Here is a 25261-nt window from a genome sequence, read left to right on the forward strand (position 1 = left end):
GTGGGACCTGTGCAGCACCATGCAGATCAATCAGCATTCACCAAAGAACATCAGAGCCGACAGCTCCAGCATCATCTCCTCTGTTTGTTAAATGACTGCTGATGTCAAAAATCTGAAGTTGTGTGACTTGCCAAATCAAAACACATCGTTTACCTCTTTATCTGAATCAGTCACGGCAGCAGGGAGGGGCAAATTCACAGGTCTGGACACTGGGCTGACACTGTAGAGTTCTTTCTATGATTTATCTAAGTTGAGCTTTATGATAAAAACGGATGCAGTGACATTTCAACAAATAGGCTTGCCATTAAATAACTGGCACATAATTTGTTTCATGGACATCTATGGCTTTATTTCTTTTTGTATGTAGATTGGATGGGTTGCTACCGACATCTGGTAAGAATTTCATGTCCATAGCACCTTTTGAAATATACTTACTTAGAAAAAAAAAAGGTGTTTAATGCGTGTTTGTGCTTGAGTAGGGCGTTTTATTAGAATGATGTTAGACCCCAAGAAACTAATGTTATATTTCTGCTCATTTATTCCACAAACTGAAACTAAAGTTTTTTTTATACGTTAGTGAATAAAAGCAAAGTAACAGTAGGATGTGACTCAAGCTGCCCACTTGCTCTGATGTCCTGATGTCCTCACACGATACAAAGGAAACAGGGACACTCATAAAAGTGTTGTCCTAGAGCCAGCGATCAAAAACTCCACAGGATACCTCGTATTTAGCCTTACACTCTATTTGAGGGGTTCAATGTATGTGGCTGGTACTGACAGAGGACTGGCGCTTTTCTAGTCTTACTGCCCAAACAAAGGACTTCAGACTACAAGCTACTTTAAGCACGCATTCATAGAGCCCTACGTTTTATCTACCTTATCTATTTTTCCCACAGCCCACGGGAGGTCAGGTGCAGCACTGGAAAGCTTAAAAATACAATAATGGAAAATACGATGGTGATCTTCATCTCTGGAGCTTTTATTAATTAGTTAATTATAACATAAATATAACTGAAAATTTCGTGTTTAGAAAATCCGAACGAGGACAATGCATCTAAGTCTGACTGCTAAAGCAAAGAGAAAACTTTTAGTGTGACTGTGGAGCCGATGGGAAAATGAGGAGCTTTAATTTGGAGAAAGTGACGTGATGCCTCTGGGGAACAGACCGACAATAAACAGTGTTACTGTGTGGCCTGAAGAGTGTGCTGCTGATTTAATTGGATATATGTACGGATAAGATAGCAGCCATTTGAGCCTGTGACATAACCGGTCTCATTAAACTATCAGCATTTAAATAAAGTTTACATTAATGTCTTGCTTTTATGCACAACATGAAAAGTGCACCTGACATCGCCAGTAACACGGAAAGGGCATGCTGTTTTTAACAGAGCATCTGGATTTAATTAACTGACTTTAAACTCCACAGTTAATCCAGCCCATGTTTTACATGAGACCTGAACTAAATCCAGATTTTCTGTGCTGCACGACACAGGTCTCCTCCTACAAATGAGTAGAGCTACTTCATCAACAACTTTCGAGTGCACTAGATATGAAATCTCGAACAAATAAAAGCACATAAAGTTTTGTTTGTTTGTTGTTTGTTTGTTTCATGAGTTGAGCCCTAAAGAACAAGCGGTTTGGGATCTCGTCCGGGTCTCGCCTGGACTTTGGTTTTCCTGCATTCTTCTTTGTTACAGAAACAGATGCTTCTTCCTTCTCACGTGAGAATAAAACATTCCCGCTTAAGTAATGAGTTTAAGGACTTACTGTACGTGTTTGTGCATGCTGCTGGCAGCAGCGACAGAGCTTTAACTTTAATGTGTTTGAAACCATGATTTTACTTGATAAGGGGACATTTTATCTTTATTTGTGTATTTTTGTTTTTGCGTTGCTAAATTTCAACCAGTGTCTTCATGACACATCTTATGGTTATATTTAGGCATGGCTTGTGACACATAAGTGTCAAAGTCTACACTCTGCAAATGGTCTTACTAACGTGAACCTGTGAAAAATAGAGGGTCCAGGTCCACAGAGGAAAAAAGCATTTGAGATCTACAGTCTTATGTTTGCATTATTAATCTTAATGGTTTTTCACTCCAAATCAAACATTTTTATCATTTAGGTGAAAACTTCCTGACTTCTTGGTTTGATTTGAGCCTTTAAAGTGAAGGTAATCTCCTCATCATGTCCTGTGATTCGGACCCTTACATCTTCACCACCGACACCCTCCCTAGTAACCTCCGCTTCCTCCCTCCGCTTGCGAATGGCCACCTGGGCTGGAGGGTGTACAATAATATCATGCACATGGGGGGCGTTTATAATGGGGAGGGCGGGCGCTGCCACAGAGCAGATGTCCCCTGCCCTCTAGCTGTTAAGGTGGAGCTAGAGGAACCTGTCCAACACACCTACAGCCTGGACACCCACAAAGGTAGACTCTCCTGTGCAGGTGTTTTCTCAATGGTGTTGTTGCCGATCTGGTCTCATACTTCTCTCTCCTGTTCTTGTGCAGGCATTTTTATTCACACTCTGAGCTCCGCTAGCGCCACTGCCACACAGTCTTTGTACTCTCACCGACACTATCCCAACCTGATGGTGATGGAGATCCTGCTGGAGCGTCAGGCGACCTCACAGGAGCCTGTCACGGTTAAGCTGGTCAGCTCATTCACACCTCAAAGCAAAGACATCAGGTTTGAGACCGGTCCTGATTACAGAGGAGGCAGGTGAGGCTAACAACATTTTTTTAGTAAAAGGAAAAACTGTTGCACAATCTAAATCCAGCCCTCTCTCAGCCACATCCAGGGACAGACAACCACAGCTGAGTACCCTGGAGGTTCTTGTCCTACTGTGCACCTCATCTGGACCCCCGTGCCCGTGACTCTGATGCTCCCTCCCGAGCACAGCGAGGCTCGCTGGGGTTTCATCCTGGTTGCAGCCAGCAGTTTAGACTTGGCTGAGGCCAGTTTTGATGAGGGCCTGAATCTGATGGCAACTGGTAGTCTGCGTCCATCTCACGAGAAGGCCTGGCAAGAGCTGTGGCTGCAGAGCAAAGTGGAGGTGACAGGGTCTGAGAGCCTCTGCAAGGCCCTGATTGGCTGCATGTTCTACCTCCTCGGTGCTTTCCCGTCCATACATGACACCTCCAGCTCTTTTGGTGGAGTCAGTCCAGGAGGGCTCTCTAATGGTGGAGAAGGCCAGGACTACTGGGGCCATGTTTTCTGGGACCAAGTGAGGCTAGATTCAGCCAATGGCCATGTGTTGTTGATTCTGTTATATGTTGTGTCACACAATGACTCTTCCTTCCTGTGGCAGGACATCTGGATGTATCCCGGGATAGCCCTTTTTTATCCGAAACTAGCCCGAGCTGTGCTGGAGTACAGGGTGGGGACCATAGATGGTGCTAAAGACAACGCCCAAAAGCAAGGCTACAAGGTATAAGACGATCGGTGGAGTGTTTTTGTTTTTTGTTTCTACTGTTTTTTTTTCTGTTCAACTCTGAAAACAGTACTGGCTACACAGATCAACACACAAACGCACTCATGATGTGGTGGTACATCAGAACACAGTAAAGTAAATAATAAAGTTACAATAATAAAAAAAAAAAAAGTTAAGTAAGTAAGTAAAGTTTATTTATATAACACCTTTCATCGACATGTGTCACAAAGTGCTTTACAAGGTAAAAACACAGTACAGTCATAAATACATCATAAAAACCCTGGTCTAGTTAAAAGCTTTTTGAAATAAAAATGTCTTTAGCTGCTTTTTGAAGGTCTCCACCAAGTCCAAACACCGTAGAAATTGGGGAAGTGCATTCCACAGTCTGGGTGCAACAGCTTGGAAAGATCGGTCCCCTCGAGTTTTAAAACGAGTGTGGGGGACCACCAAAAGGTTTTGGTTTGATAACCTCAAGTTACGAGAAGAGGTATGTGTACGAATCAAATCAGCAACATAGGGAGGGGCCTGTCCCTGTAATGCTCTAAAAGTTCAAACTAGAAGTTTAAAATGGAACCTAAATCTGATTGGTAGCCAGTGCAGCGACTGTAACACAGGGGTCATGTGAGCTCCCTTGTTTGAGGGGGTCAGTAGCCTCGCTGCAGAGTTTTGAACAACCTGTAGACGAGCTAGCCCTTTCTTGTTTAGACAAGTAAACAGGCTGTTACGGTAGTCGAGTCTTGTAGAGACAAAAGCATATATTATCATCTCGAGTTCACTTATCGACACGATAGATCTTAGTTTTGTAATCTTCCTCAAGTGAAAAAAGCAGGTTCTTACTATCTGATTTAAATGTCCCTCCAAAGAAAAAGCTTCATCAAAAATAACACCCAGGTTTCTAAGGTTATGTTTCTGTGAGGAACCTAAGTCACCCAGTCGCCGTTTAATTTCAGGTATTGCACTGTCTGGTGCAATAATCAAAAGTTTCTGTTTTGGCCGGGTTTAGCTGTAACCAATTATTGTTCAACCATTGTTTAATGTTGGTTAAACAGTCAAGTTATTCGTGTTAATATTAGTTTCCACCAACAGTGGTGATTCCATTTGGTAGATTTACACAGTTTCCACCCAACCAAACTCTCTAAATATTTGGTTATGGACTAAACAATAACATCCAACATGTTCGTTGTTCAGTTTTAGAGGCTCCCAGGCGGATTTTGTTATCAGAACAGGTCTTAAAACACATTCCTGACACAGGAATTAATATTCCTGTGCAGACATTTACAATAAAGTCCATTAAGACATTTTTTCAAATGTTGTGCTTTTTTTAATATAGGATGTGACATATTAACCTTCTGAATACTTTCACAGTTACCTGCAAGGATGTTGTATAAGCAATACTACAGGTTGGACATATAATCTGTAATATCAAAACTACTCAGAACCAGAGCAAATCTTAATACTATTAAGAGTTTCTGAGGAATTTCAGGCAAATAACTCAGTGTTAGATTGTAAAAAACAAAAACAAACAAGCAGTGGGTACAACAGTGAGGCAGAAACGACAGATTCAACTGTAAAATCAGATATACTGTGAAAGATAAACAGGACGACTCTGTTGAAACCTGGTATCCTTCCATCACTTACTTGGAAAGAGATTATGATCGTAATAGCTGTTGCGTGTCCTGGTGCATTCACAGTGCCCATATTTAGTGGAAAATCCATGTTCTCTTATAATCCTTTTTTTCTTGCAGTTTGTTTTTGTTTTGTTTAACTGTGTGACATATTCTGAGAGTAAGAGTAACAACTGGGATATAATAATGAAAATCCTAGAATAAAGATGAACTTGGCATGAGAATAAAGCTGCATTAACACCTCAGACCCTAGTGGTTGTAATATTTTCTGTACATCTGCACCATTGGTGCACAGTTAGTATCTGCTGTATGCTATTGTAGAGGCATATATTTGACTCTCTGTAGGTCCGGCTTTACTTTTTAATAATAACAATCAAACAGAGTCTGAGTCTTCTAAAGAAATATGCTGTTTTACAGGGTCTAAAGTTCCCGTGGGAGAGTGCTGTGTCAGGGAGAGAGGTGTGTCCAGAGGACATTTATGGACAACAAGAGATTCACATCAATGGAGATGTCACATTGGCTTTCCAGCACTATCTCTACCTCACCGAGGTATGCTCGTTCACATCCCCACTCACTGTCCCTCCTACCTGGCGTCGTTAATCTAGCTCTTTGCTTTAGGATCTGTCCATGTTCAGAGAGGGACTGGGCAGCGAGGTCATCTATGGTGTGGCTGATTACTGGGTTTCAAGGGTAACCTGGAAGCCCGAGGACCAGAAATATCACCTAGATGGTACTCAACCTCGTCACGCCAAATAAATTCAGTGCATCAGTTACCCGCTTTAATGAAAGGATCTGACTCACACTTTGGTTTATTTTATATTGAACGTTAACTTCATGTTGTTTCCATTCAGGTGTCATGCCACCCGATGAATATTACTACAATGTCAATGACTCTGTGTACACAAACACAGTGGCCAAGCTTGGGTATTTGTATTCAAGATTAAACTTATAACTATAACACCTTATAACTTGTGTCTTATCAATACCAGTAATAATGAAAATATCTTATTTGTCAGTCTTCAGTTTGCTGTTGAACTGGCTGAACTCCTTCAGCACCCTGCGCCCAAGGAATGGCAAGCAGTGGCCGAATACATTAAGATACCTTTTGACGAAGAGCATCAGTACCACCCTGAGTACGACGGCTACATTAAAGGTTAATATTTGTTTCTGTTAAGAAAGAACCTTAAATATTCTTAACCTGATGCTAGAATATCCTCTGGGTGACAAACAGGGCATCCCGTGAAGCAGGCGGACACAGTGTTGCTGGGATATCCTCTTGGATTGCCGATGTCCCCAGAGGTTAGAAGGAATGACCTTGAAGCATATGAGCCAGTGACAGACCCTCACGGTCCAGCCATGACATGGGTATGAAAGACACAGCATCCTCTATGGTCACATGAAACTGCTGAATGAACTAAATTTGAGGTTTGTTGAATCTGTGTCAACAAGAATTAACCTCCTTGGACCTGGCATTCACATATGTGGACATCATATTTTGTCCCAATAGCAGAAAGAAATTAAAAATGCATGCCATGAAAGAGTTTGGGTCTTAGGAGGTTAAAGTAGTTATTAAGACAAAAAAGGATCCAAATCAGTACTTAATGTACTTAATAAGAAGTCTTACTTCTCAGTGTGGTGCAGTGACTGACTTTTGTGTTCATATTTGAATCAAAACTTTTTACTTTCCTTTTTCAGGGGATGTTTGCAATCGGCTGGCTGGAGCTCGGGGAGGCTGAGAAAGCTCAGCTTTTACTTGAAAAGTGCTTCAACAACATCCAGGGCCCGTTCCAGGTACCCTTTAGCTCACACATCCACATAAACACACACCTGACATTTACTGGGTGAAAGATTGATTACCTTTCCTCGCAGGTATGGAGCGAATCACCCGATGGCTCCGGTGCAGTCAACTTTCTCACAGGTATGGGAGGATTTCTGCAAGCTGTGCTGTTTGGCTACACCGGTTTTAGGTTAGTTCTTAATCCAGGAAATAAACACTTCGGTGTGTTCAGTCCACAGTGTGTTCACAGTGATACAAAGCTTCACATACTTGTTTTATATCCTAGAGTTCAGAAGGACTGCCTGGCATTCTCGCCACTGCTTCCCAACGACGTCTTCGAGCTTTGTGTCCGTGGTGTGAACTACCTGGGTAGCCAGATGGACTGGCTGCTGAGGAAGGAAGAAGTCTGTATCATACTGAGGGAACAGGAAGGCAGTCCAGGCAACACTAAGCCCTGTAATTTACAAGTTGTCCTGAAGGCATCAGGAACTAAAATCCCCCTCACACCAGGTAAAGCACAAGTTCAAACATGCAGTTTGAACATGCAGCTCTTCAGAGCAAGTTTTATTCATGAAGATAATTTGATAATTTCTGTGTTAATAAGAAACAAACACGTCTCACAGTATAGCAAAAAGAAATTATCATTTAACTGTTTATATGGGGACACAATATTGATAGAAGTGAAAAACATATGAATCTCATAATCAGGGAAAAAAACTTCAAGACTGTGATCTTCTCCAGCTTACCTTATCTAGGCTGGAAGTGATGTCAAAAAATAATGTGTGGGGCATGAACTCAAAAGCATAGCCTGCCAGAAAAAGATTTGAAACCGGTGTGCATACCTGAACCTGATCCAAACTTGTATATGTCTATATTTTCAGGGCAGCCGGTAACTTTCCCTCGAGAGCCCGGATACGTTTGCAAACTGATTTCAGCTGCTTCCTGCTGGCCTTTCTGAAACCTGAGCACCGATCCTCCGAAACATTTCACATGCTGACAGTTGAAAGCATATTATTTGTTTTTATTATATTTTGCTTGATTTACTAAATGTATGGAATAAAGAAGGGCAGTATTAATTTAAGTCCCCCAGCAGCTACGGATCTGAGCAGGGCAACAAATACAGTACTACACTAATGGATTTGTGTAATATTTGTGGACTTTTAAAGTTAATTAAAAAAATACAGAGAAACTTTGAGTCTAAATTACTGAGTTATTGAAGTTTGTGATGTCAAAGGAAATATGATTATCAGAGTTATTATAATTACGTATTTTTATTTAGTGTTTTTGTTTTAGTTTTGAATCTCTTCCTTTCACTTTAGTTCAGAGCAGCTTTGACATTTGAGTTTAATCTTTGTATATTTTTTATATTTTATGTATGCTAATTGTCCTTGATCAAGATGGGACTCACCAGGCACCGCATTGTAACAATATTATCACTTGATTTAACTCACGATATGATACTATAGCAATTTTAAACATTTTGTCATATGCAGAGTATTGCAGTAACATTTACTGTGATTTACCAACTGGAGTATTATCAGAATACAAGCCGCTGGCAGCCAGTTGAGTCGAGTCCCCTCGAGTTTGTTTGTTAATCAAGACTCAGACATCTGGAGACTGATGGCAACATGTTCGCCATCTGTCTGCATTTATAAATTAGACAGCAATTATTTGCAGACCTTCAGCAATCTGTCTGACAGTGATTGCAGTCAGTCCAACTCAGACTGCAGTTGTTTGCAGGAATGCATAATGTGATCAAATTAAACAAATCACCAGCCATCAATTTCTTTTATAGGTTTAAGGAGGTTGGTGTTTAATTTTCACTCATGTGACTAAGCCAATACCTTGAATTAGGAGATAGACTTGTCAAACTAAGTGTATAAAGTGTAGGATGTTGTTTTGTTTAACTGATTTAATGTAAATTTGCTCTTCCAAGGTTCCTCAGGAGATGTGGTGCGTGAAAAGGGCCCTCCTTTCTGCAGTGTTCGAAGAGTATTTTAATTTATTTGAAGAGATATAGATATTTGGTGTCTTTGTATTGATACATTATCACCGTGTAAAATATTGTGACACTCCCTAGTGTCTCTCTACTTGGGGATAATGAATACTTGCACCATCTCCTTTGACTACATTAAGAAAAGACTAATTTAGGGAGTAAGTTTTAGTGAACTATGTTAATTTGCCTGACATTAAGCACATCCACACTTTTTAATGGTGACTGTTAGATGATTAGAGTTATAGTTAGATATGCCATGCAAAAAAGCAAAACACTAAACAACTTACAATAATTAAAGTGCATTATAGACTTTTATTTATGACTGGAAGGATGAGGGCACAAGAGTATATACACAATGCATTTCTGTTTACTTTGACTTACAGACTACCATGACCTTTGTAAGATTCGTGACTTCAAGCATCCTGTAGCTTTGCTTCCTGACAGGAGAAAACTATTTCAGTCTGCAGGGGGGGAAAAATCCAGAGGAAGGTCATCACTGTTTACTTGAAATACAATTGTGTCGTCTTCTTGATTTAGGCACACTAGAGTGCTTGTGTTGTGTGTGCTTGCGACCCTCTACCCTTTAATCGTCAAATCCCTTGTGGTAAACTATTATATAATCCAACACCATCTAGAGTCTTAGGTTTTTCTGATAATGAGCACATCCACACTTTCCATCCAGATGTTTATATAAGATGCTACTAATAAGAGCCAGCCGAACTCTAAACCCACAGTTTCCAAGCGTGATTTTAAATAATAAAAAGAAAAAAGAACGAAACAAAGAATAAAATACATTTTTCTAAACTGGTCCACTTTGGTTATATTGCACTGTCATTCCTGCATGTTTGAGTGCTGGAGGGGCGGACCACGACAGATCTCCGATTGGTCCATTTAAATCTGGGCAGCGCAGTAACTCCGCCTTGAACGTCTGCTCGGGTTCGCACGATTTGAGTTCTCGTGTCACGAATTTCGGCACTCCGCCTCATCCCCAGCTATTCTGACCGGGGTGAGCTCCGCCCATCCAAATATTCCAATCCACAAATCGAACGCCTCCCGGGGACACAGCGCTTCATGATTGGCTGGAGAGGTTTGAACAAGTTATAAACGGTTTCAGCGGGACAGTTTGTAGGGTCGCTGTTGTCTTCTTGGGTATTCATTAAAGTGGGAAGCTCCTCGTTTTAGCAAATTTGTCTTTTACGCAAGTATACAATTGATGTAGCTTTTTAAAAGAACGAGCCGTCAGAAAAGTGAACATCGAAGGTAAATATTTTGACATTATAGACAATGTTAGCTAAGGTCATCAACGTTAGCTGGCAAACGTGGTACTTTTAGGACACGGCAGAGCAGCTATCAGTAAAACGCGATAAAGATGTGTTATATTATGCGGATGTGTCTTAAAATTACTGTTGCAACAGTCTTACAGTAGTATTTAAAATAATATGCGTGCACTGTCTTAAGTGTTTTGTGTTAGCTAACCTAGCTTGTTCATTTGAAAACGTTGGGCAATGTTAATTTTGTTCACTTCAATACATTATTCAGTGCTTTTGGAATATTTAGCTCATGTAATGATGCTATTTTTATGGTATCTCAACATGCCAGCTTTGCAATAAGATATTAAAAACAAATCTCTTGGTCGACAACACTGTTAAATACCCACCGACCTTAATTGTCATATAGTGTAGTCGCGGAAGTGGAAAACTGTGCACTGTTCAAGTTTATTATACGTTATCAGGAAATCCCACACATTAGTTAGTCTAATATTACTTGTATTCTCTGCACAGCTGTCCAAAGGTTAAAGTCTTATTGTAAAACGTTTTATTCTATAAAACAGTTTTTTAACAGGAACGATAGATAGATATTGGTTATTGAGATGAAAAAATGGTTAGTGCGTTAATCCTTTTAAAGGAACTCCGGGGTTTCTTTTTAAGCACATTTGGTTCGGATATTACCCGTGTAATACTTACATTCAGTGGCCACTTTGTTAGGTACATCTTGCTAGTACTGGGATGGACCCACGTTTGCCCCCAGAGCTGCCTTAATTTTTTTTATAGCATAGATTCAACAAGATGCTGTAAACATTGCTGAGAGAGCTTGGTCCACACTGACTTCAAAGCATAACACAGGTGCTGCAGATCCATGATGTGAATTTCCTCTTCAGCAACATCACTAAGATGCTCTACAGGTTTGAGATCTGTTGCTTGTTTGGCCGTTTGAGTGAAGTGAACTCACTGTCATGTGCAAGAAACAAGTTTAAGATGAATTTAGCTTTGTGACCACTGTCAGAAGAGGAGTACACTGTGACCTTAAAAGCATGGAAATTGTAAGCAACTGGTAACGGGGTGAAGTGTGGCAAGAAAATATCCCCCATATCCTCACCAGCCTGAACCATCAATGGATTTGTGCTTCAAAGTTGTTTTCACAAGATTCTGACTGTATCATCCAAATGTTGCAGCAGAAATTGTTGACTCATCTGATCAGGCAATGGTTTTCCAGTCTTCTTTTGTCCACTTGTGGTGATCCAGTGGAAAGTGTCGCCTCTGTTTCCTCTTTGTAACTGACAGGAATGGCCCCCTGTAGTCTTCTGTTGTTGTACTGCTATAACACCGGATGAGTTGGGCATTGAGAAATGTTTTTTTTGCTTTTGTTTTTTTTCTCATGTCGTAATTGTAATGAGTGTTTATTTGAGTTACCTTTGCCTTCCCATCACCTTGAACTAGTCTGGCTAGCCTCTTCTAACCTCTGGCATCAACAAGGCATTGTCACCTAGAGACCTGCCACTCACTAGATAATTTCTCTTTTTCAGGCTATTCTGTTCTTCTTTCTATGTTGGGAGATCTCAGTAGATCTGCAGTTTATTGAAATACTCAGACCAGATATTTTTCACCAATTGACATTTATTATAATATTGGTATAATATTATATATGTCGTTCTAAAACTGATTTAAAAACACTACAAACAAGAACAAAGAAAAGAAATGCAAACAATATTGAGAAGGATTTAAAAAAACAAAACATTGCTGCATATGAAACATTTTCAATAAGCTATTTTGAAAAGGACATTTCAAACGCTGATGGTGCCCCATTCAACGAACTAAGTAGATTCCCAGCTACATTAGGGCTTCATAAGTCCTTGAATAAGGTGATTTAATGCTTTAAAAGGTATGGGTAAAATTTTAAGATTAGTAATTATTTTCTCAGCTAAACTGTAGCTGATGCTCCGTGTGGGGCTGCTTGAAACTAAGGTGACTCTTAACAGCTGATCCATAATCTTGGAGAGGGGAGAAGGGGCTCCACTGCAAGGGAAAAAGAAAGCAAGATCATAGCAAAAAGGTTTTCAATTTCCCCCCCCAGTTCAAAACTGGTGTTTGGGAGGTGACTGTACATAAGCATGATTTGGAAAAATTGCATTTTCCTCTTTGATAATAATGTACTGAAGCTTCAGTACATTACATTTTTTCCCCCATATCAATTTAACCTCACTTCAAGAAAAGACATATTTTTAGGAGAGCCCTGCTGATTTTGGCACTGAAAAAGATAAAAATGAGTCTTTTTTTTTTTTTTTTTTAATACCCCTGTAAATTGGGTCTTAACTATTCTTGTGATCTCAGAACTGTCGGCTTTTTGTGCCTCAGGTCGTCACCATGAACCCTGTACTATCAGTGCGATCCCTCACGCAAATGTTAGGTGGCAAAGCCCAAGACATCATCAATGAAATCGATAATGTCCACATGGTTTGGCTTGAGGAGATACAACAAGAAGCCAATCGCATGTTCTCAAGGTAGGCTATAAATATGTTCTTCTATGTAGCTCTACTCTATAGATGTGTTTAATTTTTCTCTAATGGAGTGCTTTCTTTTCTTTGTTTCAGAGATTTTAATGCTGAACCAGAGTTGATGCCAAAAACGCCGTCACAGAAGAAAAACAGTCGCAGGAAGCGTGTGTCTTTGGGTCGCCAAGAAGAAAATCAAGGAAAGCAAAGGTTTGTTTTTATCAGTTCCTGTTTTTAGTGAAGGCAGTCTGAAGCATGCTGTACCTTTTTTGTAACTCTTACGTTATCCTTTCCTGCTTAGATACTCAAAGGGAAGGCGCAGTAACCTTCGTGGCTCTTCTGTTAAATCACTGCAATTCACTGCTAAAGAGGATCCCATTTCTGAGGTCTCCACCTCTGACACCAGCAGCACTGGACAGTCCAAACGCACCACTCGCAGAAACAAACAGACAAAGCCTGAGGTGGTAGATGATGAGAGCCAGTCACCTCATGACAGCGATAAAGCTGAAGAAGTGCAAAACAAAATGCAGATGCTGGAGGAGGAGGTGGTGGTGGTTGAAAATAAGGAGGTGAATGATGCTAAAGTCAAACCAAATGACACAGTTGGCAACGCCACACCTCCTGAGTCTCTTAAGATTCCCTTACCTGAAGCCGTTGTCAGCATCTCTCATGCAGACCGCTTGTCTGCTGAGCTTGCAAAAGAGCCTGAGCCCTCTCCTGGCCGTACAGCTGCTAAGATTGCAATAGCTGAATCTGCTCAAACCTCAAGGCGAAGCTCTGTGCAGTGCTCCCTGAAGCTACGTCACTCTCTGGCTGGCCTGCGGCACAGTATGACTCAGGAATCTGTCCGCTGTGCCTCGCGTCGCTCCATGCTTAAGAGGAAAGCTACTCGTGCGGGTAACTCCACATGTAGCACCAAAGTTAGTGGTAAGAAAAGGACTAGTTTGCTTATAATTACTTAATTTCCCAATTATTAAAGGGCTGTTTGAAATGTTTGACTTTTTATTATTGTAGATGACTCTTGCGTGGAGGAGGAGGAAATGGAGAGGGAAAACCAGGAAGTGTGAGTGTTATTTTAAAAAAAGGATATGGGAATCGTAATGATATGGTTTTGTAACGGAGCTTTAAAAAAAAAAAAAAGAAGTTCTGAATGGTCTTCTTGAATCTACTGATCCTTAAACTAAATCTTTACCCAAAGCCAATAAGCACGAAACCTAGGAGTGATGTTGGATTTAACTTTAGGGCTCATGCAGCTGAGGGTGGTAGACATCTCATTGTCACGTTCTGTGATCAACAGATGCCTTCATGAATGTAAATACACAAAGTTGGTACAAGATGCAAACTACAAATTATGCTCAAGAACAGGAAGCCCACATTAGACTTTGCCAGAAATCCTCTAAATGAGCTGGCTCAGGTCTGGAAAGAAATTCTTTGTACAAGTGAAAACAAGATAAACTTGTACCAGAATGATGAGAAGTAGAAAGTATGGAGAAAGAGGGAAACCAAACTGAAGCATACCACATTATCTGTCAGACATGGTGGAGGTAGTGTTATCTCATGGGCCTAATGTCTGCCAGTGGAACCAGGTCATTTTTTTTGATGTGTTTATTGATGAAGTAGCAGGATGAACTGTGATGTGTACAGGGCTGTGCTCAGACTCAGCCTAATGCTGCAAAACTAAAAGTGAAAACTAAAAAGCTGTAATTCCCGAGCAGTTAAAGTAAAATCTTTGTTAAACCCCCTGCATTCAAGCTGAAAGTCTGCACTTCAATCACATCTTATTTGTTTTTAAAAATCCACTGTGGTTGTGTAGAGAGCCAGAACAACAAGAAGTGCCATTTTCCAAATACTCATGATCTAACTGTATTACTTTAAAAATAGTCTTAAAATGTGACCTTTTCTGTCTCTGAGGCACTCTAAGAAACCGATGCACACTTTTACATCTAGCAGACTTGACTACTCTAGTCTCTGTCTGGTCTACATGAAAACTCAGCTGCTTGATGTCTTATTAGATCCAGAATAAAAAAACACATTTAACCCATATTAAAGTCCCTGCTCTGGATGAATGTCAGCTTCCATTTTGGCTTTAAAATCCTTTATTTAAAAACACTTCACGGTCTGCTTCACTCCAACTTGCACGAACAGTGCTAATAAAGTGTGATGTTTGTTTATTCGCTCCTATAGGCTGTCAGACGCTGTATCTGTGGATAATGCTGGACCTCCGAAATCTCAGCGAACTCCAGAGGTATGTACATAGAGCCTTTTAATAATCAAAGCAGTAACTTTGAAGTAGAGTTGTGTTAATGATCAACATTTGATAACCAGGGTATACAACAGTCTCTCGTGCGCATCACTCGTTCCGTGGCTGCAAACTCACCCAAACTGGCGCCCCCATCGTTGTTTATCAGTGAGATGACTCCTAACCGAGCAAGTATGGAAACTATTAACAAATACAATGTTTATTTTTTTTTTTAGTCTAAATGTCATTTCATTTGAGACTTATTTGCACTGAAAACATTGTTTTATTTCAGTTGTCACTGAGAAGCTGAATTTGCTGCCAGTTCGGAGGTGGGTGCTATATGACTGCTGTGATAAAGAGCACATTTACAGGGAAAAACTAAATGAATTGTGTTTTTATTTATTTATTTTCTACCTGTGTTGTGTGGGGTTTTTTTTGTTTGTTTTTTATTAATTAATTAATTTTTTATTTTTTTAAGGTCAAGTCGCAGCACTAAGCGTAAAGCACCTGATACTATAGATGAAAGTCCGACAAAGAGGTGCTCTCCTCCCAAGAAAAGTCAAAGTGTAAGAAGCTCTTAATATGGTTGATGGACATTTTCATATTTTAAGTGGATTTCTTAAGGTTTGACACTTTCTGTTTGCTCTGGATGAACAGGCAATCAAACCCCACATGAAGTCTTTTCTGCACACCGTCCAAAAGAATCAGATGCTGATGATGACTCCGAATTCAGTCGGCCGGACCGCAGTGATCAAGTCCTTCATCAAACACAACACTCCTCTGAGGATTGATCCTAAGGTAAGCTTCACACGCTGCAAGGTAGCATTATTTAATATGTACCAGCTTCTCTGCACATGCTCGGTACAGTCAGTGTTGCAGTGAATTTAAAGTTGCATTCAGTCACTTTTAATCTGACTAATGTGAAAAGGTCCTTTCATCAGTGAGCATCCCATAAACCTAAATCTTGTATGTATTTGAGAAACTTATGGGAGCTTAAAATGTGGGGGGACAAATAAAAACACACTTCATAAATGTTGTGGGTCATATTTGTGGTCTGGTATGAATTATGCGGACCTTATTTGGATGTGCTTTCTCCTCTCCTCAGTTCAACACTAGCATAGTGGTAAGTGTAATGTCAAACATCGAAGCACTTTGTTTTTGGGCATTGCTGGTGTTTAATATTCCCATTGTGTGACTTGATTAAACTTGTACTCATTTAGCACTTTCCCCATCCAAGCCTCTTTCCCACTGGCATGACATTTGGGTGTTTAAATAAAAAGTCAAGTACTAAATGTAAAGGTGGCCTCTGCGCTGCACTTTTTATGGGCATGAGATCGACCTGCATGTAAACAACCTGAAGCTTATCAAATGCATTTGTTTCACAGCGGCCGTGTGTGGAAGGGGCTGCTCTGTAAACATTTCATCAGCCTGATCTCACGGGTCACTAATGGTCTTTGTTTGTCATGTTGTAAGCTAACAGAAATCAAATCACTTTAAATAGCTTTGGTAATCTCAGTGTTGTCTTTGAGACATTATTTCATCATAAAGTAGAAATCCATCTTAACCCAAGCTTTTTATTTATTTTCTTTTGAATGTGATTGACCTGTTTGTGGATTAAGATAAAACTGGGGAAGTATATCGCACTGGGGGTGAAGTTCTCTTTATGGGAGCTCGATTGAGTCTAACAATAACCTGTAATCTTATTCAGCTACTTTTGGGATTTGTACAGTGCTGTGTTTGTGCACTTGGTGGTTTTTCCCTCATGGCCTTACTTCTTAATGCATAGTTTCCTTATTTTAATCTGCACATTTGATTTAACTGAACCTTTTAGAGACCATGAAACTGGCATTTTGGATGGATTTTTGCTTTATTTTTGTAGGGGGCTTTCTCCCCCCCTTTTTTAAATTTTATGATTGTTTGCCACCTTTTCACCTTACAGCATCTTGATCATATTTCTTTGTGACAGGATGAGGTTTTTATTTGAAAATCTACTTAATTTGTAACCTCTTTGTTCTATATTCTCAGACAAAAGAGCGTAACAAACTTGAAGCACTTAAAAAGAAGCAGGAGCAAGAGGAGGAAAGGATGAGGAAAATGGAAGAGGATAAGAAGAGGAAACAGGAGGAACTTAAAAGGTTAACCATGCACATATTTCAGAATCAAAGGCACAACTTAAATTTCTTTTAATTAACTTCTAACATCGTCTTCTAGGAAGAGGGATGAGAGGTTAAGAAGAGTCTTTGAGGCCAAAGTAAAAGAGGAGCAGAGGGAGGAAGAGAAGAAGAAGAAGATTGAGCAAAAAATGGCTCAGCTTGATGAGAAAAATGATAAGGTATGCAACAGCTCTGTTGGGCCTGAATCTGTATATTCCGCTTTAAAAGAAACCAACTCACATTTGCTCGGTCTTTCCCATTCTACACATTCATGCAGCGCGTGGCGGAGGAGAAGGCCAAGAAGAAAGCGGCCCTGAAGCGTCAAGAGGAGCTAGAACAGAAGAGGAAAATGGAAGAGGAGGCCAGAAAGAAGAAGATTCAGCAGGTTATTTGCTTTTTGTGGAGTATTGGCACTACAGCTCTTGTGCAGAGGGTTAAAGGCACTATATTTTCTTATACTGCATGCATGTTTGTTTGTTTGTTTGTTTGTTAAATCAGGAGGAAGAAAAGCGACAGCAAGAGTTGCTGGCCAAGAAGAAAGCTGAGGAAGAGGCTCGTAAAGCTCTCGAGCTGAAGAGGGAGCAAGAACGCGAGAGGGAAAGGGAGCTGGAGAGGGAACGGCAAGCTGCTGCGGAAAGGTCATGTGATGATTTCAATACTTCTCACAGTATACAGGAATACAGAAGAATAATATGTGGTCCTGATTAAACAAGAGCATATATTAGTACTGTTAGGTTTTGATTGGCTTTTCTAAGAATCCACTAACTGTAATGGTTTTTTTCCTCTTAAACTGTAGTTAAACTGAAAATGTATCCCCAAAAAGAGAAAGGACCAGGGTCTTTTCTCTTGTTTGGCTATACAACCAGTCTGCTCAATGTTATAAATGACCCCGCTGCCAATTTAAGGACACCTGTTACTTGGGCTTATCAGATAAAATATATCCACAGTTGTTAACATTAACAGTCACCGTTACAAATATAACTCAAGATGTTTAGCTTAAAAGGCTATTGTTAACTTTAGTGCTAAGAGCTGTGGTGGCTCTGATATCATCCTGCTGCACTGGAAGCTTTTTGCTCTGCGAAGTAGGACTTAAACAATGTGAATTTCAAATGATTAATAAATTTCTCACTTTCCAAACATCCATAAATTGTCCTTTATTACTCTCTGTCCCTCACAGATGGAAACAGTTAACAGGAAACCTAACATACCTAAAGTGTTAATTACCTGAAATGACAAACAAAAAAGATTCTTAAAGCCTGTAAGAAAAGGATGCGATTTCACTCCAGGTTTTGTTTTTGGATTTTGTTTTTAAAGTTGATGTGATGTTTGTGCTTGCAGAGAGCGAGTGGAGAAAGAAAAAGCTCTTGCTCTGCAGCGTGAAGTTGAGAGAGCAGCGAGAGAGAAAGAGATGAGGGAACTCGAGGAGAAAAGGAAGGCACTCGAGGAAAAAAGAAAACTGGTAAGAAACGGAATTTCAAACAAAACTTGATGTTTGAGCACTCACAATAGTTACTTTTTATTTCTCTTATTAGGAGTGAGTGGAATTCCCCATGTTTAGGCTTGATATTTAAAAACAAAAAATAGAACTTGATTCAGATGATTAGGAAACATGGGTGTGAATACCCTGAAATTAAAGATGTGAGTCTGTGCGTTGTTGTTGTTGTTGTCAGCATTATTAAATAAAAGGACTAGATGTTACAATCCCTGATGATGCATATTACAAGCACCATTTTAATTGGCCCAAACTATAAGGTATTGGTCCTAATGTGAACCTGTGTGGTGGTGTTTGTTTTTTCTCTGTGGTGTATGTACCAATATGTGGTATTGCTGGGTGCTTTCCCAGCAAAGCAATGTGATGCAGCATCACAGTTCACTTGTCAGTGGCTTCAGTATTTCAGCTCATTTTTGTATGTGGCAGAGAAAATTACTTCAGGTACTTTCAATTTAGCAGAGCAAAGGAAATCAGATTTACTTCAATGTTTACTCCTAAAGTACTGAACGGTGAAAGTGCACACACACAATCAGTGTGGCAGAAACATGCAAGTCTGTGGCTTTCTTGCATTTGATGTCATGGTCAGTGAGGTATGTAAAGACTGCAGCAGGTTCTCCACTGTCTATGCTAGAGCTTCTCGTTCACGGTGTTTGATGGGGATCCACTTCAGCAGATGTTAATTAGCAGGGCTCTTTCAGGAAATGACTCGGAAAGTTTTCTCTTCTCATTAAAAACTCAACACGTGGTAATCTCATTAACTTAATGTATGAGGACGTCTGTCAGCAGCTGTTTGTGACTGCAGCTGCTCAGCTGTCTGGTTTTTCTTCCACTAGGAGGAGCAGCAAAGGCTGGCAGCAAAAGAGAAAGCTGCTAAAGAGCTGGAAGCTGCTAAGCAGAGGGACGCTGCTGCTCGAGAGGCTGCTAAAACACAGGTACAGCAAAACCTTCAGTTCATTGAGACATCTTGACATAGGTACAAACTGGGGAGCAAACCCAAACTACAGAAACATGTCCTGTGTTTCTATGCGTTCTGTTATTTGAGATCATATAGTCAACAAAAATATTTCAAATGAAACAGCTTTTAAGGTTTTTTTTTGTTTGTTTGTTTTTGGGTTTTTTTGTGGGGTTTTTTGTGTTTTTGTTTTTTTGTTTTTGTTTTTTTTTTTCCCCCCCAAACCTTATTAAATTTCCTTCTCCCTCTCCCCATGCAATACAGACTGCTGCTAACCTAAATGTGACTGTGGATATTGAGGTAATAACAATAGATGTTATACTTTTTACATTAGATTATATACATTATACCATGTCTCTTCATCTGAAGCCTTAAGCATGTGAAAATGATTACATGAAGTGTGTGTGTGTGTGTCCATGACAAAGGTAATAGATTAGCATTTAATTTAGTTTCTCAGTAGCAAACATTTATAAATGTTTCAAAGGGTGTAAATTAACGTGTAATTTCCCAATTTTCTTGAACTGTTCAGCGCTCAGTAATGAGCACACCTGTAGGAAAAGGTGGTGATCTCAACGTGACTGTTGATATTGAGGTATGTGATTGTTTTTATGTATTTTTAACACACGTATATTTATTCTAAACAAAGACTAAATTATTTTTTTCCCTCCTTCTCTTTCTGCAGCACTCCTCGCCACAGTCATATGCCATCACGCCAAAGGGTGGAGATAAACCTTTGATTTTGTCCAAAAATTCAGAAGACTATGGGATGGACCAAAACAGTGATGACTCTACTGATGATGAGTCTGCACCAAGGAAGCCTATTCCATCCTGGGCAGAAGGTATTTAATGATCTCTTAACTCTTCAGTATACCTGAAGTGCTTATGTGTTACACGTTAATCCAGCTCAGTTATAATTGATTGTCTCAAATTGTTACGGTGGATTCATACTAAGCTCAAAATTCACCATGGAGTCCTACTACTGCTACTACACAGCTCCAGTCAAAGAAATATTGTAACCTCCATGAACTCTAACTCGAACTCTCCTCTATCTGGGTCACCAAGCCTGAATTTGTTTGCCTCAGGAAGACTGAGAATTTTTTTTTTTTTTTTTTTTTTTTTGTTTCCTCCACCATGTCTGGCGTTTGGGGTTTTCTTTCTTTCCCCCCTAAATTTAGGCTGAAACTCTGAGCCTAAATTTAGGGAATTGCTGGTGAAATGAAATGGCCCAGCACCATGATGGTTTTTTTTTTTTTTTTTTGTTGTTGTTTTTTTTTTTTTTAAGACCCTGCTTTGAAAATCTGAGACAAGTTGAGGTGCCCGAGATTCACAGAATTTAGAAAGGCACTATTTTGTGATGTATATCAGGGCTCTAGAGTGCGACCAATTTGGTCTTAAATGACCTAAATTATTATAAAATTTGTGTGCGCCTAACTTTTTAAAGTTAGGCGTACCGGTACGCCCATGGCAAAAAGTTAGTCTAGAGCCCTGTATATTGTTATTGGTAGGGCTGGGCCATATTATACCGTTCAGGGTAATACCGGTATAATGTTAGGCAACGATAGGAAAATGAATTATCGCGATAGAATATGAGTAAAATGCGCAGTGTCTTTGTTTTCATACGCACATGGCCGATTGTTGAGTGAAACAGATGAACCAGAATTGGTTTGTAAAAATGGTGCAACTTCAGTGATGTGGAACTGGTTTGGCGTTTGTCCGTCAGATACACGACAAAGCACATTTTTTTGCAGAACATGCAAGCGGCCGTTGTTATTGTCGTATTTGTCGGACTAAGATGCTCTTAAATCTGGGTCCTAAACTCCGTATACTTCAGGTCAAAGGAACACTGCAGCATCACTGAGTTAAAAACTGTCTCAATTCTTTCATCTTTAATAAAACGATCAGCATTGCTGCTTAACCAGGTGAAACTATGAAGTTTAACTTCCAGGCATCCATGAAAACAAAATTTATTACATTTAACGGAGTTAGAAGTTAGCAGGAAGCTAGCGGAAGTTAGCTCGCTAGTTTCGCTAGTTACCTAAGCATGATGTAGCATGTTCTGACTGAGATTTCTGGAAAAATTCAAACGTACAGCTCTGCTATCACTTCCAACATAAATGAAGACAGGAAACTAAACAGCAGTGACGTTTGTAGGGTTACTGAAGTTGGGCTAGCTGGTATATAATGATGTGCTACGTGATCGCTAGCGACACAGCTATGTTAGCATAACATAAACAGTGAAGCTGGAGGACGAACACTAACACTTTTCCACTTATAAAAGTTAACGTTAAAGTTCCTGATAGTTAGAGACAAATGCAATCGCATGGCAGGGTGCTGTAAACGGACCAAACTTCAGTCAGGAGAACAACTGAGATAATCCATCCACAATACAAGGTTAGTCATTAATATACTGCAGCAACATGGGAATAGAGCAGAATTCATTCATTAATGAATCAATGGTACAGAAGTGGAGGAAGCAAGAAGAATGAGTTTAATAAAGTTTGATTTATCTGACTGCTTTGTTTCGCTTAATGTGCGCTATAATCCCATGCACCTTATGGTCCGAAAAATACGTATTGCACACTGCAGTTTAATGTTGCAAAGCACCTCTTTTTAACTTCAGTGGATATTATACATGGTTATGCTCAGGATATGTCAGCCCATTTCTACTGGAAATGCCTTTTGGTTAAACTTTCAGCAAGGAATTTGCATTTGCACTGTTAAATTTTTACAAAGCTTTAATGTACATAAAAACCAGCTTCTTGTTTAAGTGAAAATAAACGGAAGGTTGTCTTTTTGCGCTAGTAATGTTGTGGAGTTGTATTTTGTCTCGCATCAATTATATCGTCGGTTATATCGTTATCGCAAATGTTCAAATATATATCGTGATAAATATTTTTGGCCATATCGCCCTGCTCTAGTTATTGGGATATGAGATTTTGGCCATACCTGCACATGTGCAATGTGAACATGTACAGTGGTTAAGATTGTATAGTTTGGCCACCAGGGGGCACTCTGTAACTTCCACGTTTTCATGCGTTCTGCACCCTGAACAGCCAGCTGGTCCAAGCATTTCATTCCCAGTTGGGCAGAGCACAAACGAATAAATACTAACCACAAAAACAAAACAAAAAAAACCCAAACGTATTTGTTGAGCAAACACTTGGCACCAGTGGAGAGGAAGAAGTCTCTTCAATAGGGAGAGGCAGAAATCTGCTGAGATCTGTTGGACAACTGATTACTTGATCACAAATATAACTTCATTTCCTGACTGAACTTGAAATGTAATGGCTCCCTTGATATTAGCACACTTTAACTTGGGATGAAGAATCCTAGGTATGACACTACAGGAAACTTGAACCATGATAAGATATTTCAGACATTTGTATCACAGTTCTGGTCTCTACGTCACAATTTTACACCCCTACCAAACTGAGCTAAACCCACATGTGTTTGTGGATATTGCATGCGATTTAAAGCCCCTAAACATACCTGTTTGTGTTCTCTCTCTCTCTTCCAGGTCCCAATCTGCAGCAGATAATAATGAAGCAATACTTCAACCCTCCTGATTTGGACTCTTTCTTTGGAGCAATCGAGTCACCACGACTAGAAAACATCTTTTACAAGAGCAAGCCCAGATATTTTAAACGTACCAGCTCTGCAGTGTGGCACTCGCCTCCAGCTGGAAAGTAACATCTGTACACTCATACAGATGTATAAACTGCTGTATAGTTAAAAGTCTGAAAATCTGTTTCAAATAAAGTCATTTGTTTTGTTTTTCTGAATGTTCTTTTTAAATGTATGTTTGTGTTTCACATCTTTGTCTCAGTAGGTTTTTGTATCTGTGGTTTGTTTAGCTTTTAGAGATGTAATTGTTTTGTTTTGGCTTGTAAATTAAAAGCAGGTTAACTGAATAACAACGGTGATGGTTGATTTTGCTGGACAGTAAAGCAGAATCTCTTTTATAATATTTATGGTTGTTTTCTTCAATCTGGTATGTCAAACTTTCTCTATTAAAGGTATGTGCTGTAAAAGGATTTTGTCACTCAGCAGTTGTCATGACTTTTAGTTCAAAATGCAGCACTGTGTTGAAAGCTGGTTGTAAAGCTTAAAGCTCAGAGAAATCCTCTGCTAAGAAGTCTGCTGTGTGTTCCAGAACAGCTACTTAATAGTTTTGGCACCACGGCTGGGGAAAATTTTAAATTTGGTGCGTTTATTTCACTAAAGTAAGGTTTAGCTTGACTTAAGTTACATCGATCTAGATCACACATGCAGCCTCTCAGTTATAGACTTTGTAATTGGTTTAAAATCTGGGTTTTTAATTTCGTTTAGTTTCAGGCTACAACTGAGAATTCTCTGCATTTATTATTATAAAGTTCAGATGCTCTTTATTCAGGTTTACTGATCCCTAAAATGGGTGTCAGACAGGTCTTGAACCCAGTATTGGACCCACTGGACAGCTTTGGTAAATGTAAGGCCTACATTTTGGACTTTTTGTCTTTGTAGCTCCTGATAAAGAACAGTAGCTATAAACTTGAATGCTTTTAAATGTTTATTTCTTAGAATTTAAGCCTAAAGAGTCATGCTGACAGATTTCATTTATTTACTACAGAAGCAATTTTCTTCATCGCGTAGAAAAAAAAAAAAAACAGACTTCCTGTTGCAATTGCATTTCTTTTTCTTATATTAACATTACAAGAACGAACTGTAAATAAATGTTTTTATCCTGAGAGAGAGCGGGGAGATTCTGTAAAATTAGACTGACATCTCTACTATCATAGACTACAGCTCTGCATTTAACACCATAATTCCCTCCACACTCACCACCAAGCTGGAGCATCTGGGACTCAGCTCATCTATGTGTCTGTGGATCTCCAACTTCCTAACTGGCAGACCACAGGCAGTAAGGATGGGCGGACATGTCTCAGCCTCCACCACTCTCAGCACTGGAGCCCCCCAGGGGTGTGTTCTGAGCCCCCTGCTGTACTCTTTGTACACATATGACTGTGTGGCCACTACCAGCTCCACCACCATCATCAAGTTTGCTGACGACACCGTCGTGGTGGGCCTGATCTCTGATAACAACGAGACGGCCTACCTGAAGGAGATTAGGAATCTGGAGAACTGGTGCCAGAGGAACAACCTCCTTCTAAACGTCAGTAAGACAAAGGAGCTGATAGTGGACTTCAGCACTAAGCAGGAGAGGAACTACCAGACCCCTGTCATCAACGAGTGCCCAGTGGAGAGAGTGGACAGCTTCAAATACCTCGGAGTTCACATCACGCAGGACCTGTCATGGTCCTGTCACATCAACACCGTGGTGAAAAAGGCCCGTCAGCGTCTCTACCACCTCAGACGCTTGAGAGACTTCCAACTGCCCTCCAAGGTGCTCAGGAACTTTTACTCCTGCACCATAGAGAGCATCCTGACGGGAAACATCTTAACCTGGTTCGGGAACAGCACCATGCAGGACAGACGAGCTCTACAGAGGGTTGTGCGGTCAGCTGAGCGCACCATCCGCTCCGTGCTCCCTGACCTGCACTCAATCTACAGCAGGCGGTGCTGGACCAAGGCCAGGAAGATCGTGAAGGACCTCAGCCATCCCAACAACAGACTGTTCTCTCTGTTGAGGTCAGGAAAGCGATTCCGCTCCCTGAAGACCAACACAGAGAGACTGAGGAGGAGCTTCTTCCCGCAGGCGATACGGTCTCTCAATCACACCACCACACAGTACTGACCCACACATACAGTTCTTACACACACACTGGACATTCTGGACATTGTTTTCACTTCATTACTTAAATCACACTGCTGTTATTGTGTATATGC

General features: G+C 40.2%; 2 protein-coding genes across 5 annotated transcripts; both read left to right on the forward strand.

Annotated features, from left to right (window-relative positions):
* Positions 1–1024: 1024 nt before the first annotated feature.
* Positions 1025–9638, forward strand: pgghg (protein-glucosylgalactosylhydroxylysine glucosidase). 2 transcript variants are annotated; one of them, XM_040025924.1, is made up of 14 exons: positions 1025–1721; positions 2123–2428; positions 2510–2720; positions 2790–3225; positions 3310–3429; positions 5475–5606; positions 5676–5787; positions 5909–5981; positions 6074–6210; positions 6289–6422; positions 6753–6848; positions 6927–7024; positions 7121–7344; positions 7716–9638. In XM_040025924.1, the coding sequence occupies exons 2-14, from the start codon at positions 2185–2187 to the stop codon at positions 7790–7792; spliced, it is 2094 nt and encodes a 697-aa protein (XP_039881858.1). In that variant the 5' UTR covers positions 1025–1721; positions 2123–2184; the 3' UTR covers positions 7793–9638. The 2 variants fall into 2 exon arrangements, with proteins under 2 accessions (XP_039881858.1, XP_039881859.1); XM_040025925.1 differs by lacking the exon at positions 7716–9638 and having other exon boundaries at positions 6927–6975; positions 7121–7309.
* A 288-nt stretch (positions 9639–9926) lies between these two features.
* Positions 9927–23722, forward strand: LOC120729923 (inner centromere protein). 3 transcript variants are annotated; one of them, XM_040025917.1, is made up of 21 exons: positions 9927–10090; positions 12463–12608; positions 12699–12809; positions 12901–13526; positions 13614–13662; positions 14784–14844; positions 14925–15030; positions 15131–15167; positions 15317–15404; positions 15496–15636; positions 15944–15961; positions 16864–16973; positions 17050–17170; positions 17269–17376; positions 17490–17629; positions 18330–18450; positions 19317–19415; positions 19700–19735; positions 19965–20027; positions 20118–20274; positions 22953–23722. In XM_040025917.1, exons 2-21 carry the CDS (start codon positions 12472–12474, stop codon positions 23123–23125), a joined length of 2502 nt encoding a protein of 833 aa, XP_039881851.1. In that variant the 5' UTR covers positions 9927–10090; positions 12463–12471; the 3' UTR covers positions 23126–23722. The 3 variants fall into 3 exon arrangements, with proteins under 3 accessions (XP_039881851.1, XP_039881853.1, XP_039881852.1); XM_040025919.1 differs by having other exon boundaries at positions 12901–13496; XM_040025918.1 differs by lacking the exon at positions 15944–15961.
* Positions 23723–25261: the final 1539 nt, after the last annotated feature.

This window comes from Simochromis diagramma, unplaced genomic scaffold (assembly GCF_900408965.1).
Source record: "Simochromis diagramma unplaced genomic scaffold, fSimDia1.1 OVJJ01000293.1, whole genome shotgun sequence".
NCBI lineage: Eukaryota > Metazoa > Chordata > Actinopteri > Cichliformes > Cichlidae > Simochromis > Simochromis diagramma.